Source organism: Melospiza melodia, chromosome 25, assembly GCF_035770615.1.
Source record: "Melospiza melodia melodia isolate bMelMel2 chromosome 25, bMelMel2.pri, whole genome shotgun sequence".
Lineage (NCBI taxonomy): Eukaryota > Metazoa > Chordata > Aves > Passeriformes > Passerellidae > Melospiza > Melospiza melodia.
In genome coordinates, this window is record NC_086218.1 from 11,778,501 (window position 1) to 11,796,726 (window position 18,226).

The window sequence follows — 18,226 nt, forward strand, 5'->3', positions numbered from 1 at the left end:
ATGTGGTTTATCCCAGATTTTGGTGGGTTTTCCAGCTGGGAATTCCGATTCCAGCGTGGGAAGGAACCCAGGCGTCAGAAATGTTGGGAAATGGGAATTTTTCCCCCTTTTTTCCTGCTTTAAGTGTGGTTTGTCCCAGATTTTGGTGGATTTTCCAGGGTCAGAAATGTTGGGAAATGGGAATTTTTTTCCCCATTTTTCCTGCTTTAAACGTGGTTTATCCTGGGTTTCCATAGGATTTTCCAGCTGGGAATTCCAAACCTGCTGTGGGAAGGAACCCGGTGGGCAGAAATGTTGGGAAATGGGAATTTCTTCCCGTTCCAATCTCCAGTTTTTTGGGATTTTGGGGAATTTTTGAGAATTTTGGGGAATTTTTGGGAATTTTTGAGAATTTTGGGGAATTTTGGGGAATTTTTGGGAGTTTTAGGGAATTTTTGAATTTTGGGAGCTGGGAAGGAACCCAATATGCAGAAATGTTGGGAAAAGGGAATTTTTTTTCCCCATTCCAAGCTCAATTTTTTTGGAATTTTGGATTTTTGAGAGCAGGGAAGGGCGGGCAGGGTCCCTGGAATTTTGGGGATTTTGGGAATTTTGGGAATTTTTATTGTGGGAATTATTGCAGGAATTACTGTGGGAACAGCCATGGCCGGGCCGCCCCCGAGGCAATTAAGGAGCTTTAATTAAGCCGAATTAAACGAGTTTTTTATAGCCTGGTTAAGCCCCGGCTGTCCTGGCAGTGCCCAGGGGCCGTGTCCGTCTGTCCTGGGTCGTGTCCGTCTGTCCTGGCAGTGCCCAGGGGCCGTGTCCGTCTGTCCTGGGTCGTGTCCGTCTGTCCTGGCAGGGCCCAGGGGCCGTGTCCGTCTGTCCTGGGTCGTGTCCGTCTGTCCTGGGTCATGTCTGTCTGTCCTGGTGCTGTCCAGGGGCCGTGTCCGTCTGTCCTGGCAGTGTCCAGGGGTCATGTCCGTCTGTCCTGGGTCGTGTCCGTCTGTCCTGGCGCTGCCCAGCGGTCACTCTGGCCGTTGCCCATTGCCCATTCCCGTGTCCGGCTGTCCTGGCGCTGCCCAGTGGTCACTCTGGCCGTTCCCCATTCCCCATTGCCCATTCCCGTGTCCGGCTGTCCTGGCGCTGCCCAGCGGTCACTCTGGCTGTCCAGTGGGTGCCCAGCGGTCACTCCGGCCGTTGCCCATTGCCCATTCCCGTGTCCGGCTGTCCTGGCGCTGCCCAGCGGTCACTCCGGCCGTTGCCGTTGCCGTGTCCGTGTGTCCTGAGCCGTGTCCGTGTGTCCCCGTTGTTCCCCCCCAGGTTGAGCAGCCTCTCCTCGGCCCTGGGCGAGGCCCCCTCGGAGCGAAGGGCGCCCGGGCACCCGCGGCCGCCCCCGGACAGCAGCGACAGCACAGGTGGGGCCGGGCACTCGGGGGCACTCGGGGGGCACTCAGGGGGCACTCTGGGGGCACTCGGGGGGCACTCAGGGGTCACTCTGGGGGCACTCGGGGGGCACTCGGGGGGCACTCGGCGGGCACTCGGCGGGCACTCAGGGGGCACTCTGGGGTCACTCAGGGGGCACTCGGGGGGCACTCTGTGGTCACTCTGTGGTCACTCTGAGGGCACACTGGGGTCACTCTGGGGGCACTCGGGGGCACTCTGGGGGCACTCGGGGCCGGGGTGCGGGTCCAGATCTTCCTGCGCTCTTGGAACTTTGGGGTTTGGGATTTGGGGTCCCACAAGGGGGAACGGGGGGATTGGGGGTCCAGGGTGGCCACAGGAGCTGGTGGTCAGGGCTGGGCAGTGACCATCGAGTCAGCGGTGGACAGTGGCCATGGGGTCAGGGATGGACAGTGACCATCGAGTCAGGGGTGGACAGTGACCATGGGGTCAGGGATGGACAGTGACCATGAGGGCAGGGATGGACAGTGACCATGGGGTCAGGGATGGACAGTGACCATGAGGTCAGGGATGGACAGTGTCCACGGGGTCAGGGGTGGACAGTGACCATGGGGTCAGGGATGGACAGTGACCATGAGGTCAGGGATGGACAGTGTCCACGGGGTCAGGGGTGGACAGTGACCATGGGGTCAGGGGTGGACAGGACAGTGACCCTGAGGTCAGGGGTGGACAGTGGCCATGGGGTCAGGGATGGACAGTGACCACGGGGTCAGGGGTGGACAGTGGCCATGGGGTCAGGGCTGGACAGTGACCATGAGGTCAGGGATGGACAGTGGCCATGGGGTCAGGGTGGACAGTGGCCATGGGGTCAGAAGTGGACAGTGACCATGGGGTCAGAAATGGACAGTGACCATGCGGTCAGGGCTGGACAGTGGCCATGGGGTCAGGGTGGACAGTGGCCATGGGGTCAGGCTGGACAGTGGCCATGGGGTCAGGGGTGGACAGTAGGACCTGGTGGTCAGGGATGGACAGTGACCACAGGGTCGGGGTGGCCACAGGACCTGAGGGTCAAGGCTGGACAGTGACCATGAGATCAGGGGTGGACAGTGGCCATGGGAAGCCGGAGTCCAGAGCCTCACTGCCTCCTCTCGCTCCTGTCCCCCTGTCCGTGTGTCTGTCTGTGTGTCCCTGTCCCCCTGTCCGTGTGTCTGTCTGTCCGGCAGGGCTGGTGCAGCGCTGCGTGATCATCCAGCGGGACCAGCATGGCTTCGGCTTCACCGTCAGCGGCGACCGCGTGGTGCTCGTGCAGTCCGTGCGGCCCGGTGCGTGAGGGGGGGACACGGGGGTGGACATGGGGGTGGGCACGGGGGTGGACACTGCTGGACATGGGGATGGACACTGCTGGGCACGGGGGTGGACACGGCTGGGCACGGGGGTGGACACTGCTGGACACTGGGGTGGACACGGCTGGGCACGGGGATGGACACTGATGGACACTGGGATGGACACTGCTGGACACTGGGATGGACACTGATGGACACTGGGATGGACACTGCTGGACACTGGGATGGACACTGCTGGACACTGGGATGGACACTGATGGACACTGGGATGGACACTGCTGGGCACGGGGATGGACACTGCTGGACATGGGGGTGGACACTGATGGACACGGGGGTGGACACTGGGGTGGACACGGCTGGGCATGGGGGTGGACACTGCTGGACACGGGGGTGGACATGGCTGGACACGGCTGGGCATGGGTATGGAGATGGGGATGGACACGGGGATGGACATGGGGATGGACACTGATGGACACTGGGGTGGACACTGCTGGAAACAGGGGTGGACATGGGGATGGACACGGGGATGGACACTGGGATGGACAGGCTGGACAATCGCCAGGGGTCTCCTCATCCATCCTCAGCCTCAGCCTGGGGGAGAAAATGGGAAGAGAAAGGAAAAAAATGGGGAAGAAAACGGAGAAAAATGGGGGAGAAAATGGCGGGAAAGTGAGGGGAACATGGCGGGAAAATGGGGGAGAGAAAAATGGCAGGAGAATGTGGGAGAACTGTGGGGAAAACGTGGGAGAAACGGGGTTTTCCTTGGAAATGTCCCGGTTTTGGGTGGGTTTGGGGGCCGGGGAGGTTGGAGAGCCCCCGTGGAAGGTTCCAGAGTCGCTGTGGGGCCTGCCCTGACCCTGCTGTGCGCAGGTGGGGCTGCCATGAGGGCCGGCGTGCAGGAGGGCGACCGCATCCTCAAGGTGGGCGCTCCCGGATCCCGGGAAACTCCCAATTCCCGGGGGAAATTCCCGTTTTCCCAGCCCTTTCCCACATTCCCGGGGTGAATTCCCATTTCCCAGCCCTTTCCCACATTCCCGGGGTGAATTCCCATTTCCCATCCCTTTCCCACATTCCCGGGGTAAATTCCCATTTTCCCAGCCCTTTCCCGGCCGTTGCAGGTGAACGGGACGATGGTGACCAACAGCTCCCACCTGGAGGTGGTGAAGTTGATCAAGTGTGAGTTCCTGGGAATTCTGTTCCCATTCCCTGGGAAAACATGGACCTGGGGCATGGGGAGGACGTTTTCCATCCGTCAGGAATTCTGGAAGTGTTTCCAGCCCCAGACTTTCCCTGGAATTTTTTCCCTGTGGATTTTCCCCGCAATCCCTCCTCACATTTCCCCATTATCCCAGACTTTCCCTGGAATTTTTTCCCTGTGGATTTTCCCTGCAATCCCAGCTCACATTTCCTCATTATCCCAGACATTCCCTGGAATTTTTCCCCTGTGGATTTTCCCCGCAATCCCAGCTCACATTTCCCCATTATCCCAGACTTTCCCTGGAATTTTTCCCCTGTGGATTTTCCCCGCAATCCCAGCTCAGCTCCCCCCGTTATTTGCCCGGATTGCCCCCGACATTCCCGTGTCCCGTTCCGTTCCCAGCCGGTGCCTACGTGGCGCTGACCCTGCTGGGCTCCCCGCCCGGATCCGCCGCGGCGCCGGGGTCCCAGCCCGAGCCGGAGCCCTCGGGGGGTCCCCAGGGGCCCCCCCAGCGCATCACGGAGCCGCGGCCCCTGCAGGTGAGGCACAGCCCGGGGGCGACCTGGAATTACGGGGGGACACCGTTATTCCCGTCATTCCCATCATTCCCATCATTCCCATTATCCCATTCCCATCATTCTCGTTATTCCCATTCCCGCCATTCCCATTATCCCGTTATTCACATCATTCCCATTATTGCCATTGTTCTATTCCCATCATTCCCACCATTCCCATTATCCCATTATTCCCGCTGTCATTCCCGCTGTCATTCCCACTGTCATTCCCACTGTTATTCCCCTTGTAATTCCCATTATTCCCATTGTCATTCCCACTGTCATTCCCGTTATTCCCATTGTCATTCCCATCATTCCCACTGTCATTCCTATTATTCCCGTTGTTATTCCTGTCATTCCCACTGTCATTCCCATTATTCCCATTGTTATTCCCACTGTCATTCCCACTGTCATTCCCATTATTCCCCTTGTTATTCCCATTGTCATTCCCATTGTCATTCCCATTGTCATTCCCACTGTCATTCCCATTATTCCCCTTGTTATTCCCATTGTCATTCCCATTGTTATTCCCATTGTCATTCCCACTGTCATTCCCATTATTCCCCTTGTTATTCCCATTGTCATTCCCCGCTGTCATTCCTATTATTCCCGTTGTTATTCCCGTCATTCCTGCTGTCATTCCCATTATTCCCGCTGCCATTCCCGCTGTCATTCCTGTTATTCCCATTTTCATTCCCATTATTCCCATTGTCATTCCCGTTGTCATTCTCATTATTGCCGTTGTCATTCCCACTGTCATTCCCGTTGTCATTCCCGCTGTCATTCCTGTTATTCCCATTGTCACTCCCGTTATTCCCATTGTTATTCCCGTTGTCATTCCTGTTATTCCCATTGTCATTCCCACTGCCATTCCCGTTATTGCCATTGTCATTCCCGCTGTCATTCCCGCTGTCATTCCCGCTGTCATTCCCGCTGTCATTCCCGTTATTCCCATTGTCATTCCCACTGTCATTCCCATTATTCCCGCTGTCATTCCCGCTGTCATTCCCGCTGTCGTTCCCGCTGTTATCCCCTCCTGTGGCCCTGCAGGACCCCGAGGTGCAGAAGCACGCGGCGCAGATCCTGCGCAACATGCTGCGCCAGGAGGAGGCCGAGTTCCAGGTACTCTCCCACCTTTCCCATTTTCCCACTTCTTCCCCTTTCTTTTCCTCCTCTTTTTTTTCCTACTTCTCCCAGAAAACCCTGGGAAAATCCCAGGAAAACCCCTCTAACCCCATCCCTCAATCCCTGGATCTGCCACGCTGGGAATTAGTTTTGATTTTTCTGCGGATTATTTTATTATTTTTTGGGTTTTTTTTGGGTGCTTTCCTGGGTTTCCCTGGGAATGCTGCTGGGAATTCCCTCTCTGTTTTTGGGGTCTTTTCCCTGGGAGCTCTGTCAGAATTCCATGTGTGTTTTTTTGTGTGTCTTCCCGTATTTCCCTGGGAGCACTGCTGGAATTCCCTGTCCACTTTTGGGCTGTTTCTGGGCTGGTTTTGGTGTGTTTTCCCCTGTGAACCCTGCTGGAATTCCCTGTCTGTTTTTGGGCTGTTTTCTCGCGTTTCCCTGGAATTCCCTGTCTGTTTCTAGGCTGTTTTCCCTGTGAACCTTGCTGGAATTCCCTGTCTGTTTTGGGGCTATTTTTGGGCTGTTTTTGGGCTGTTTCCCTGTGAGCCCTGTCAGAACTCCCTGTCTGTTTTTGGGGCTGGTTTTGGGCTGTTTCTGGGCTGGTTTGGGGATGGTTTTGGGTTGGTTTTGGGCTCTTTTCGGACTGTTTTTCCCTGTAAGCCCTGTCAGAACTCCCTGTCTGTTTTTAGGCTGGTTTTGGGCTGGTTTTGGGCTGGTTTTCCTTGAACCCTGCTGTAATTCCCTGTCTGGTTTTGGGCTGTTTCTGGGCTGTTTTCAGGCTGGTTTTTGGGACTGGTTTTGGGCTGTTTTCAGGCTGGTTTTGGGGCGTTTTCAGGCTGGTTTTTGGGACTGGTTTTGGGCTGTTTTTCCCTGTGAGCACTGTCAGAACTCCCTGTCTGTTTTTGGGCTGGTTTTGTGCTGTTTTTCCTTGAACCCTTCGGTAATTCACTGTCTGGTTTTGGGCTGTTTTCGGGCTCTTTTCAGGCTGGTTTTGGGCTGTTTTCGGGCTCTTTTCAGGCTGGTTTTGGGCTGTTTTCGGGCTCTTTTCAGGCTGGTTTTGGGCTGTTTTCGGGCTCTTTTCAGGCTGGTTTTTGGGCTGTTTCTTGGCTGTTTTCAGGCTGGTTTTGGGCTGTTTTCGGGCTCTTTTCAGGCTGGTTTTTGGGCTGTTTGCTGGTTTTTGGGCTGTTTCTTGGCTGTTTTCAGGCTGGTTTTGGGCTGTTTCTGGGCTGTTTTCAGGCTGGTTTTGGGCTGTTTTGTGGCTGTTTCGTGGCTGGTTTTGGGCCGTTTGTTTCTGGCCCGTTTTCCCTGTGAGCCCTGCCGCGATTCCCCGTCTCTCTCTGTCCCCAGCGTTTCCAGGAGCTGCTGCAGCGGCAGCCGGGCGCGGGCGCGGCGCTGGAGGAGCAGCTGGAGGGGGCGCGGCGCCGGCTGAGCCAGCTGCAGCTCAAGGTGCTGCAGGAGACGCGGGGCACATGCCCGGTACGGAACGGAACGGAACGGAACGGGATGGAAATGATCCGGGAAAACACCCGGGAATGGATGCGGGTGGAGACGGGAAATTAACGGGGAATGATCCTGGGAATGACCCGGGAATGGATGCAGGAATGTGCAGAATGGACCGGGATGGGTATGGGGATGTACGGGGGAAAAAAATCAGGAATGAACATGGGAATGTGTGGGAGAACACCTGGGAATGATCCTGGGAATGTGCGGGAATGGATCTGGGAATGAATATGGGAATGTGCAGGAAAATATCTGGGAATGATCCTGGGAATGTACGGGGATGAATATGGGAATGATCCAGGAACGATCCGGGAATGAATATGGGAATTATCATGAGATAGATTCTGGGAATGACCCGGGAATGGATGCAGGAATGTGCAGAATGGACCGGGATGGGTATGGGGATGTACAGGGAAAAAAATCAGGAATGAATATGGGAATGTGTGGGAAAACACCAGGGAATGATCCTGGGAATGTGCGGGAATGGATCAGGGAATGAATATGGGAATGTGCAGGAAAATATCTGGGAATGATCCTGGGAATGTACGGGGATGAATATGGGAATGATCCGGGAATGAATATGGGAATTATCATGAGATAGATTCTGGGAATGATCCGGGAATGCATCTGGGAATGATTCTGGGAATGATCCGGGAATCAATATGGGGGTGAGTGTGGAAATGATCTGGGAATAAAAATCCAGGAGTGAGCTGGGAATCAATCCAGGAATGAATCTGGGAATTCTGGGAATGAATATGGGAATTATCCTGGGAATAAATACAGGAATGATCCAGGAACGATCTGGGAGTTGGTGTGGGAATGATCTGAGGAATTCTGGGAATAAATACGGGAATAATCCTGGGGATGATCCCGGGAATAAATCCAGGGGAAAAATCCGGGAATCAGTCTGGGAATAGATCCAAGAATAAATCTGGGAATTCCAGGAATAATCCCGGGGTTGCCCCTGAGCCCTTCCCGGTGTTTCCCAGGAATTCCGCTTTTCCCAAAAACCAGAACTGGGGATGGAGGGGGCTCGGTGGGAACTTCTCCCTGATCCCTTTTCCCTTTTTCCCAGGATTTGGGCCCCTCCCGGCCCCTGGAGGGGTCCCCGCAGCTCCCGGGGCGCCTCCCCAGGGACCCCCAGGACGGGAGCGCGGGGCCCGAGGAGCGGGGCCCGGCCCTGGCAGAGGTGAGGGGATCCCGGGGAAAACGGGGGGAAAACACGGGGAAAACGGGGGCAAAACACGGGGAAAAACAGGGGGAAAATGTGGGGAAAATCTGGGAAAAAATACGGGAAAAAAACGGGGAAAAACAGGGGGAAAATATGGGGAAAATCTGGGAAAAAAAACGGGGAAAAACAGGGGGAAAATATGGGGAAAATCTGGGAAAAAAAACGGGGGAAAAACGGGGAAAATCCAGAAAAAAACTGGGGAAAATCAGGGGAAAATTCTGGGGAAAAGGGCGGGGAAATTCCTGAGAAAAATCTGGGAAAAATCCAGGGAAAATTCTGGGAAAAAATCCAGGAAAGAATACGGGGGAATTCTGGGAAAAACCCGGGAAAAAATACAGGAAAATTCTGGGGAAAATCCGGGGGAAAAAAAAAACCAGGAAAAATTCTGGGGAAAATCCAGGAAAAAGGGCAGGGAAGAGTTTGGGAAAATCACGGAAAAGTGGGGGGAAAACTGCAGGGAAAATGTGGGAAAAGAGAGAGGGGAAAGTTCCAGGGAAGGTTTGGGAAAAAGGGGGAGAAATCCCAGGGAAGGTTTGGGAAAAGCAAGAGGGGAAATTTCAGGAAAGTTTTGGGGAGAAGGTGGCGGGGGAAATTAAGGGGAAATTAAGGGAAAATTAAGGGAAAAGTAAGGGAAAAACCGGGGGGGAAATTGAGGAAAAAGGAGGGGAATAATTCCAGGAAAAATCTGGGAAAAGGGGATGGAAATTCTGGAAAAAACTCCATGAAAAGTTTGGGAAAAGTGGGGAAAATTCCAGGAGAGGTTGGAAACCCTGCCCCCATGATTTGGGATTCCCCTGGGGGGTTTTTGGGGGTGCTGATCCCGAAATTCCCGTTCCCAGGTGTCCCGGAATTCCGGCTTCTCCCAGCCCGGCAGCCCCCGGAGCTCCCCCGTGCTCGGCTCCCGCCTCCCCTCGGACCCGGTGCGGCTCAAAAACCCCAAAAAACACCAAAAAATCCCCCAAAAATCCCCCAAAAAAATCCAAAAAAATCCGGGAATCCCCACGGGGATCCCCCCCTCCCCGGGGACATTCCCGGAGCTGATCCCGGTTTTTCTTTGGGACAGGGATCGGGGAGGCCCCAGATCATCGGGCCCGAGGAGGATTGTGAGCCCGGGAGCGGCAGCAACGAGGTGAGGGCTCGGGAAAAGCGGGAATGGGGGCTGTGGGAATTCTGGGCGGGTGTTTGGGGGCATTTCGGGGGTTCTGGGGATTCCTGGGGGGATTTTTGGGATTTTGGGAACTCCAGGTGGGATGTATGAGGGCATTTTGGGGATTCCAGGGGGGATTTTCGAGGGGATTTTGGGGATTCCAGGTGGGGTTTTTGGGATTCCAGGTGGGAATTTCCTGAGGGGATTTTTGGAGTTTTGGGAACTCCAGGGGGAAATTTTGAGGAGATTTTGGGGATTCCAGGTGGGATTTTCGAGATTCTGGGTGGGATTTTTCAGGGAATTTTTTGGGATTTTGGGAACTCCAGGTGGGAATTTAAGAGGGGATTTTTTGAATTTTGGGGATTCCAGGTAGGATTTTTGGGATTTTGTGGATTCCAGGTGGGATTTTTGGGATTCCTGGGGGGATTTCTGAGGGGATTTTGGGGGATTCCAGGTGGGATTTTGGAGGGGATTTTTGGGATCCAGGCAGTTGCCACCTCTCCCTCTCTGTGTTCCCAGAGCGATTCCGTGTTCCAGGATTTGGGAATTCTCAAATCCCGCCCGGCCCACCTGGGGGTTTTCCTGAGGTTCCTCTTCTCCCAGGCCGATCCCACTCCTCTGGTAAGGAATTCCCAAAATTCCCAAAATCCCCGGGATTTCCTGGCCCCTGGGATCCCATTCCCAACCCCTGGCACCTCCCACAGCATTCCCAGGGCTCTGGAATGGAGCGGAATTCCCAGGATTTCCTCAAAATTTCCAGGATTTCCTCAAAATTTCCTGTATTTCCTGACCCTTGGGTCACATTCCCAACCCCTGGCACCTCCCAGAGATCCCGGGAATATTCCTGGGATCAGGAGGGTGCAGAAATTCTGGGATTTCTTCAGAATTCCTGGGATTTTCTGACTTTGGGATCCCATTCCCAACCCCTGGCACCTCCCAGAGTTCCCGGGAATATTCCTGGGATCAGGAGGGTGCAGAAATTCTGGGATTTCTTCAGAATTCCTGGGATTTTCTGACTTTGGGATCCCATTTCCAATCCCTGGCCCTTCCCAGAGATTCCAGGAATATTCCTGGGATCAGGAGGGTGCAGAAATTCCAGGATTTCCTCAGAATTCCTGTGATTTTCTGACTTTGGGATCCCATTCCCAACCCCTGGCACCTCCCAGAGTTCCCGGGAATATTCCTGGGATCAGGAGGGTGCAGAAATTCCGGGATTTCCTCAAAATTCCTGTGATTTCCTGACCCTTGGATCCCCTTCCCAACCCCTGGCACCTCCCAGAGTTCCCGGGAATATTCCTGGGATCAGAAATTCCAGGATTTCCTCAAAATTCCTGTGGTTTTCTGCTCTTGGGATCCCAGAGATCCCAGGAATATTCCTGGGAATGAAACCTGAGCAGGAATTCCGGGATTTCCTCAAGATTCCTGGGGTTTTCTGCTGTTGGGATCCCATTGCCAACCCCTGTCCCTTCCCCAGAGCATCCCCAGGGCTCCGGATGGAGCAGAAATTTGGGGATTTCCTCAGAATTCCTGGATTTCCTCCCCGCAGCTGTTCCACCTGTGCTCCGAGGTTTGCTGCCAGCAGAGCCCCCGGGACGGGCGCGCCCTGGGCAGGGACATCTGGAACGTCTTCCTGGACAGGGCCGCGGTGAGACCGCGTCCAAAGGGGTTCAGGGAGGATTTTCCAGGCTTTCCAAGAGTTTTGGGGCGATGTTCTGGAATTTTTGGGGAGGATTTTCGGGAATTTGAGGAGGATTTTCCAGGAGTTACGGGGGATTTTCCGGGATTTTGGGGAGAACGTTAAGGAATTTCGGGAGGATTTTCCGGGATTTTGGGGAGGATTTTCCTGGGATTTTTTCGGAGGATTTTCCTGGGACTTCGGAGAGTTTTAAGGAATTTGGGGAAGGTAAGGATTCTCAGGGATTTGGGGAGGATTTCTTGGGATTTTTCGGAGAGATTTTCAGGAATTAGGGATGGATTTCCCAGGATTTTCGGAGGATTTCCTGGGATTTTGGGATGGATTTTTTTCTGGGATTTCATGAAGATTTTCCAGGATTTTGGAGATGTATTTTCCCAGATTTTGGGACGGATTTCCCCAGGGTTTTGGGATGTATTTTCCTGTATTTTGGGAGTATTTCCCCAGGATTTTGGGATGCCTTTCCCAGATTTTTGGGATGCCTTTCCCAGATTTTTGGGATGCTTTTCCCAGGATTTTGGGATGCCTTTCCCAGATTTTTGGGATGCTTTTCCCATATTTTGGGATGCTTTTCCCATACTTTGGGATGCCTTTCCCTGTTTTGCAGCCCCTGCGGGTGAAGCTGCCGGAGCAGCTCCTGGCCGAGATCGGTGAGTTGGGAATTCCGGGAATTTCCCCCGGGAAAAGCAGCCCTGGGCCGGGGTTGGGAATTCCCAAAATCCCGGATTTTTCCCCAAAATCCCGGGATTTTCCGGAGCGTCCCCAAAATCCCGGAGTTTTCCCCAAAATCCCGGATTTCCCGGCATCCCCAGAGCTGCGGCTGCGGAACGGGGACGAGCTGCGGCCGGCGCTGCTGGAGGCGCAGGAATCGGTGATCCCGGAGATCCAGGAGCAGCTCCAGGACTACAGGTGGGAACCTGGAAAAATCCCGGGAAAATCCAGGAAAATCCCGTGAAAATCCCAATTCCGGGAATCCCGGGAGCTCCCCGTCCCGTTTTGGGGCAGAACCTCGGGAAAACCCCGGATTTTGGGAGGTTTTTGCGCCTCCCAGTCCCGTATTTTGTTTTGCTTTTTCCCAGCAGAACCTGAGGAAAATCCCAGATTTGGGGAATTTCGGGAGCCTCCCCATCCTCTTGTTTTCGGCTTTGCCCACAGACCCAAGGGGAAAATTGGGAATTTCAGGGATTTAGGGAATTCCAGGCCCTCCCCATCTCGTTTTTTTAGCTTTTCCCAGAGAGCCAAGAGGGAAATGTCAGATTTTGGGAATTTCGGGACTTCCTGGGCAATCCCAATCCCGGTGTTTTGGCTTCTCCCATAGAACCAAGCAGGAAATCCCAGACTTTGGGAATGTTGGGAATTCTGGGAGTTCCCAATCCCCGTTTTCTGGCTCTTCCCAGAGAGCCGAACGGGACATCCCAGATTGTGGGAATCCCAGCCGTCCCCAATCCCGTGGTTTTTTTTAGCTTTTCCCGGAGAGCCAAGCAGGGCATCCCGGGTTTAGGGAATTTGGGAATCCCGGCCGTCCCCAATCCCAATTTTATTTTTTTAGCTTTTCCCGGAGAGCCAAGCAGGGCATCCCGGGTTTAGGGAATTTGGGAATCCCGGCCGTTCCCAATCCCATATTTTTTTTTTTAGCTTTTCCCGGAGAGCCAAGCAGGGCATCCCGGGTTTAGGGAATTTGGGAATCCCGGCCGTTCCCAATCCCGTTTTTTCCCCCGTCCAGGACGAAGCGCACGCTGGGGCTGGGCAGCCTCTACGGGGAGAACGAGCTGCAGGAGCTGGAGCTGGGGAACGGCCCCCGGGAGCCGCGGGAGGGCCGGGACAGGGAGCGGCAGCTGGCCGAGAGACAGCTGGGGCACCTCGGGGACATCCTGTGAGTGCTGGGAATCTGGGAATTTGGGATTGATCATTGGGATTGATCACTGGGATCATTGGGATTGATCACTGGATCATTGGGATTGATCATTGGGATTGATCTATGGGATCATTGGGATTGATCATTGGGACAGGGAGAGGCAGCTGGCGGAGAGACAGCTGGGGCACCTCGGGGACATCCTGTGAGGGTTTGGGATCACTGGATTGATCAATGGGATTGATCACTGGGATTGATCATTGGGATTGATCATTGGGATCATGGGGATTGATCATTGGGATCATTGGGATTGATCTGTGGGATCATTGGGACAGGGAGAGGCAGCTGGGGCACCTCGGGGACATCCTGTGAGGGTTTGGGAATCTGGGAATTTGGGATTGATCATTGGATTGATCATTGTGATTGATCATTGGGATTCCCTATGGGATCATTGGGACAGGGAGAGGCAGCTGGGGCACCTGGGGGACATCCTGTGAGTGTATGGGATCACTGGGAATGATCACTGGGATCATTGGGATCATTGGATTGATCATTGGGATTGATCTATGGGATCAATGGGATCATTGGGATTGATCATTGGGATTGATCTATGGGATCATTGGGATTGCTATGGGATCATTGGGATCACTGGGAACTCCAGTGGGATCATTGGGAATTGCCATAGGATTGTTGGGATGGGCACCCCGGGGACATCCTGTGGTAATTCGGGAATTCCTGACGGATTCGGGGCTCCAGTGGGAATTTCGGGATTGGGAAAGGGACTGGGAACGGGGATTTGGGATTGGAATGGAAATTTTGGGACTGGGAACGGGGATTTGGGATTTTGGGATTTGAACGCGAATTTGGGATTGGGAGTGGAAGATTCCAAGCAATTCCTTTTTCCCACAGCTCCAAGTACGAGGAGGAGCGGAGGTGAGCGGATCCAGCGGGGAAAAACCCCGGAATTTGGGACATTCCCGATTTTCCCTGGGGAATCTCTTTCCCCCTTTTTCCCGTCCCTCTTTTCCCTGCCATTCCCAGTTTTCCCTGGGGATCCTTTCCCCGGAATTCCCGATTTTCCCTGGGGATCCTTTCCCTGCCATTCCCAGTTTTCCCTGGGGATCCTTTCCCTGCCATTCCCAATTTTCCCTGCGGATCCTTTCCCCTGGAATTCCCAATTTCCCCTGGAATTCCCAATTTTCCCTGGGGATCCTTTCCCCTTGAATTCCCAATTTTCCCTGGAATTCCCAATTTTCCCAGTGGGTCCTTTCCCTGGAGTTTCCAGTTTTCCCTGGGGATTTTCCCTTTCCCTGGAATTCCTGATTTTCCCTGGAATTCCCAATTTCCCCTGGAATTCCCAATTTTCCCGGTGGGTCCTTTCCCTGCTATTCCCGATTTTCCCAGTGGGTCCTTTCCCTGGAATTCCAATTTTCCCCGGAGTTCCCGATTTTCTCAGTGGGATTTTCCCAGTTTTCCCAGGGAATCCCGGGGATCCCTGCCCATCCCAGCCTCTGGAATTCTCTCTCTGGCAGCTCTCCCATGGCCTTCGCCCTGAGCACGTTCATGGCCCACGCCGGGATCCGGCCCCGGGAATTTCGGGAATTTCGGGAATCGCGGGAACCGCGGGAATGCCGCAACCCCGAGAAGCTCCCGGACAAGGACAAGTGGCTGCCCTTCTTCCCCAAGGCCAAAAGGTGCGGACGGACGGACGGACGGACGGACGGCCCCGAGTTCCCGGGAATCCTCACCCAAATCCGGGGAAATTTACGCTGGAATTCTGGGGGGTTTTTTTAACCAAATCCTGGGGTTTGGGGGTTGAGGGTGGAAATTTGGGATTTGGGATGGAAATTTAGGGTGGGGCTTTGGGGTTTGGCGTGTTGGGAATTCCGGCAGTTCCCAATCCCATTTGGGGATGGAAATTTGGGATTTGAGGTGGGAATTCAGGATTAGGATGGGGGTTTTGGGTTTGGGATGCAAATTCAGGGCGGAAATTCGGGATTTGGGATGGGAATTTATGATTTAGGATGAAAATTTAGGATGAGAGTTTGGGGTCTGGGATGGGAATTTGGGGTTGAGGACGGAAATCCAGATTGAGGACAGAAATTCACGGTTTGGGGTGGGGATTCAGGATTGAGGATGGGAATTCAGGGTCTGGCGCGGGGGTTTGGGATTTCTGCCGGGGGAGGGATTCCCGGGATCCCGAGCGATTCCAGGATTTTTTCCCAACAGAGCAGCAGCTCCAGGAAGGAGAAGGAGCAGAGGCAGAACCCGATCCTGAAATACATCGGGAAACCGCGGAGCTCCTCCCAGAGCAGTGAGTGAGCCCGGAACGGCGCGGAAATCCGGGAAAAAAAATCCAGGGAAAATCCGGGAAAAATTCTGGGAAAATCCGGGAGAAAATCCGGGAAAATCCAGAAAATATCCAGGAAAAATCCAGGGAAATCTGGGAAAAAAATCCAGGAAAAATCTGGGAAAATTCTGGGAAAATCCGGGAGAAAATCCGGGGGAAAATCCAGAAAATATCTGGGAAAAATCCAGGGAAATCTGGGAAAAATCCGGGAAAAATCCAGGGAAAAATCCGGGAAAATCCAGGAAAATCCGGGAACCGCCTGGCCCCGGCACGCCTGGGATTCCTGGGAGTTTATTGGGATTTTATGGGGGTTTTCTTGGGATTTTATTGGATTTACAGGGCTCTCTTGAGATTTTTCTGGAATTTTCCAGGGATTTTCCCAGCATTTTCCTGGGAGTTTATTGGGGTTTTATGGGGGTTTTCCTGAGATTTGTCTGGAATTTTGCAGGGATATTTTCCTGGGATTTTCCTGGGAATATCCCAGGATTTTCTTGGGACTCTCCTTGGATTCTCCAGAGATTTTCCTGGGATTTTCCCTGGAATTCCCAGAGATTTTCCAGAGATTTTCCTGGGATTTCCCCTGGAATTCCCGGATCCCGGCCTCACTCCCGCATTCCCATCCCGTTGTTTTTTTTCCGTTCCCATCCCATCAGCATTCCCGAATTCCCGGTCTTTTCCCCCGGGATTTTGGGAATTCTGACAGCTCCCTTTTGTTTTCCAGCATTTCATGTCCCCCTGTCCCCCACTGAAGGTAAAAATTCCCAATTTTTCGTTGCTTTTCCTTCATTTTCCCTGTCATTGTTTTCCCTTGGTTTTGGGTTTATTCCCATTTTCCCTTCCCTGATGAAATTCCTGGGAACTCTGGGATTTGGGGGGAGTTGGGATTTGGGATTTAGGATCAGGGTTTGGGAATTTGGGATTTTGGAGGGAAATTGGGAGTTTAGGACTTAGGAAGGGAAATTTGGGACTTGGGATGGGAATTTAAAGTGGGAAATTTGGGGAACTTAGGATGGGAATTTTGGGATTTAGGCTGGGAAATTTGGGATTTAGGATGTGAAATTTGGGATGGGAGATTCAGGATTTGGGCTGGGAATTTTGGGATTTAGGCTCAGGAACTCAGTATTTAGGATCAGGAATTTGGGATTTGGGCTGGGAATTTTGGGATTTGGGATGGGAAATTCAGGGTTTGGGCAGGGAATTTTGGGGATTTTGTGGTCAGGAATTCTGGGATTCAGGCTGGGAATTTTGGGATTTAGGATCAGGACTTCAGCATTTGGGCTGGGAATTCTGGGCTTTAGGACCGGAAATTTGGGATGGGAATTTAAGATGGGAGATTTGGGATTTGGCATGGGAATTTTTGGGATTTAGGACGGAAAATTCAGCATTTGGGCTGGGAATTTGGGATTTAGGCTCAGGAATTCAGCATTTGGGTTGGGAATTCGGGGTTTAGGCTCAGGAATTCAGCATTTGGGCTGGGAATTTGGGATTTAGGCGCAGGAATTCGGGGTTTAGGCTCAGGAATTCAGGATTTGGGCTGGGAATTCAGCATTTGGGCTGGGAATTCAGGATTTGGGCTGGGAATTCGGGGATTTAGGCTCAGGAATTCGGGATTTAGGCTCAGGAATTCAGCATTTGGGCTGGGAATTTGGGGATTTAGGCACAGGAATTTGGGGATTTAGGCTCAGGAATTCAGCATTTGGGCTGGGAATTTGGGGATTTAGGCTCAGGAATTCAGGATTTAGGCTCAGGGATTCAGCCTTTGGGCTGGGAATTCGGGATTTAGGCGCAGGAATTCGGGATTTAGGCTCAGGGATTCAGCATTTGGGCTGGGAATTCGGGATTTAGGCTCAGGAATTTGGGATTTAGGCTCAGGGATTCAGCCTTTGGGCTCAGGAGCTGCCCGTGTCCGGGCCAGCTCCCCACGTCCCCGCATGCCGCGCTTTCCCCCGCGCAGCAGTGAAGCCGGGGAACGTCCGGACCATGATCCAGCACTTTGAGAACAGCCACGGCGAGCCGCCGGAGCCCAACGCGCAGCGCCTGAGCACGGGCAGCATCCCCGAGGAGCTGCTGGGCCCCGACACAACAACGTGAGGGCGAGCCGCGCTCCGGGGCCCTGGCATGGAATCCGGGGGGTTTGCACTGAAATCCGGGGGGTTTGCACCGAAATCCGGGGGGCTTGCACCGAAATCCCGGGGTTCTTCCCTCGTAAATCCCAGGATTTTTTGTGCCAAACCCCCGAGATGTTTTCCCCACATCTGGGGGTGGGTTTTGGCCCTAAACCCTTGGGATATTTTGCCCTAATTCCTGGGGGGTTTTTGCCGTAATTCCTGGGGATTTTTTTGCTGTGATTCGTGGGATTTTTTGCCCTAATTCCCCCATTTGCCCAAATTTCCCCATTTGCAGCAGTTTTCGTTGCGAGGTGCGCCTGATTTCACCCATAAATCCCGGGATTTTTTGCCCTAATTCCCCATTTTTTGCCCCATTTACAGCAGTTCTCGTTGCGAGGTGCGCCTGATTCCTCTCATAAATCCCAGGATTTTTTGCCATAATTCCTGGGATTTTTTTTGCCATAAATCCCAGGATTTTTGGCCGTAACTCCCGGGGGATTTTTTTCCCCATGAACCCTGGGGCTGTTTGCCTGTTGATTTTTTTGCCTCAATTCCCGTTTTTTCCCCCGTTTTTCGCCCCGTCTCCCAGCAGCTCGCGGTGCGAGGTGCGCCTGATTTCAATGAGATTTACCATAACTCCCCGTTTTTCGCCCCGTTTTTCAGCAGCCAGCGGTGCGAGGTGCGCCTGATCTCTCCTGTGAATCCCGGGATTTTTTGCCCTAATTGCTGGGATTTTTTT

The 18,226-nt window shown here is 53.5% G+C and overlaps 1 protein-coding gene across 8 annotated transcripts in view; it reads left to right on the top strand.

The window, feature by feature from the left end:
• The window catches only part of ARHGEF11 (Rho guanine nucleotide exchange factor 11), a 38,937-nt gene that overhangs the window by 3,801 nt on the left and 16,910 nt on the right, over positions 1 to 18,226 (top strand). For 3 of the 8 annotated variants that reach the window (XM_063176676.1, XM_063176681.1, XM_063176677.1), the window contains exons 2-22: positions 1,303 to 1,397; positions 2,607 to 2,705; positions 3,597 to 3,646; positions 3,845 to 3,902; positions 4,327 to 4,463; positions 5,529 to 5,600; positions 6,954 to 7,082; positions 8,182 to 8,295; positions 9,177 to 9,257; positions 9,401 to 9,466; positions 10,004 to 10,105; positions 11,031 to 11,129; positions 11,785 to 11,827; positions 11,990 to 12,086; positions 12,901 to 13,050; positions 13,187 to 13,234; positions 13,939 to 13,962; positions 14,562 to 14,722; positions 15,257 to 15,343; positions 16,101 to 16,130; positions 17,334 to 17,466. In XM_063176676.1, the coding sequence (XP_063032746.1) occupies positions 1,303 to 1,397; positions 2,607 to 2,705; positions 3,597 to 3,646; positions 3,845 to 3,902; positions 4,327 to 4,463; positions 5,529 to 5,600; positions 6,954 to 7,082; positions 8,182 to 8,295; positions 9,177 to 9,257; positions 9,401 to 9,466; positions 10,004 to 10,105; positions 11,031 to 11,129; positions 11,785 to 11,827; positions 11,990 to 12,086; positions 12,901 to 13,050; positions 13,187 to 13,234; positions 13,939 to 13,962; positions 14,562 to 14,722; positions 15,257 to 15,343; positions 16,101 to 16,130; positions 17,334 to 17,466 (1,875 nt within the window). The remainder of the gene's footprint in view (positions 1 to 1,302; positions 1,398 to 2,606; positions 2,706 to 3,596; positions 3,647 to 3,844; positions 3,903 to 4,326; positions 4,464 to 5,528; positions 5,601 to 6,953; positions 7,083 to 8,181; positions 8,296 to 9,176; positions 9,258 to 9,400; positions 9,467 to 10,003; positions 10,106 to 11,030; positions 11,130 to 11,784; positions 11,828 to 11,989; positions 12,087 to 12,900; positions 13,051 to 13,186; positions 13,235 to 13,938; positions 13,963 to 14,561; positions 14,723 to 15,256; positions 15,344 to 16,100; positions 16,131 to 17,333; positions 17,467 to 18,226) is intronic. The other 5 variants (XM_063176678.1, XM_063176679.1, XM_063176683.1 and 2 more) reach the window with 5 other exon arrangements.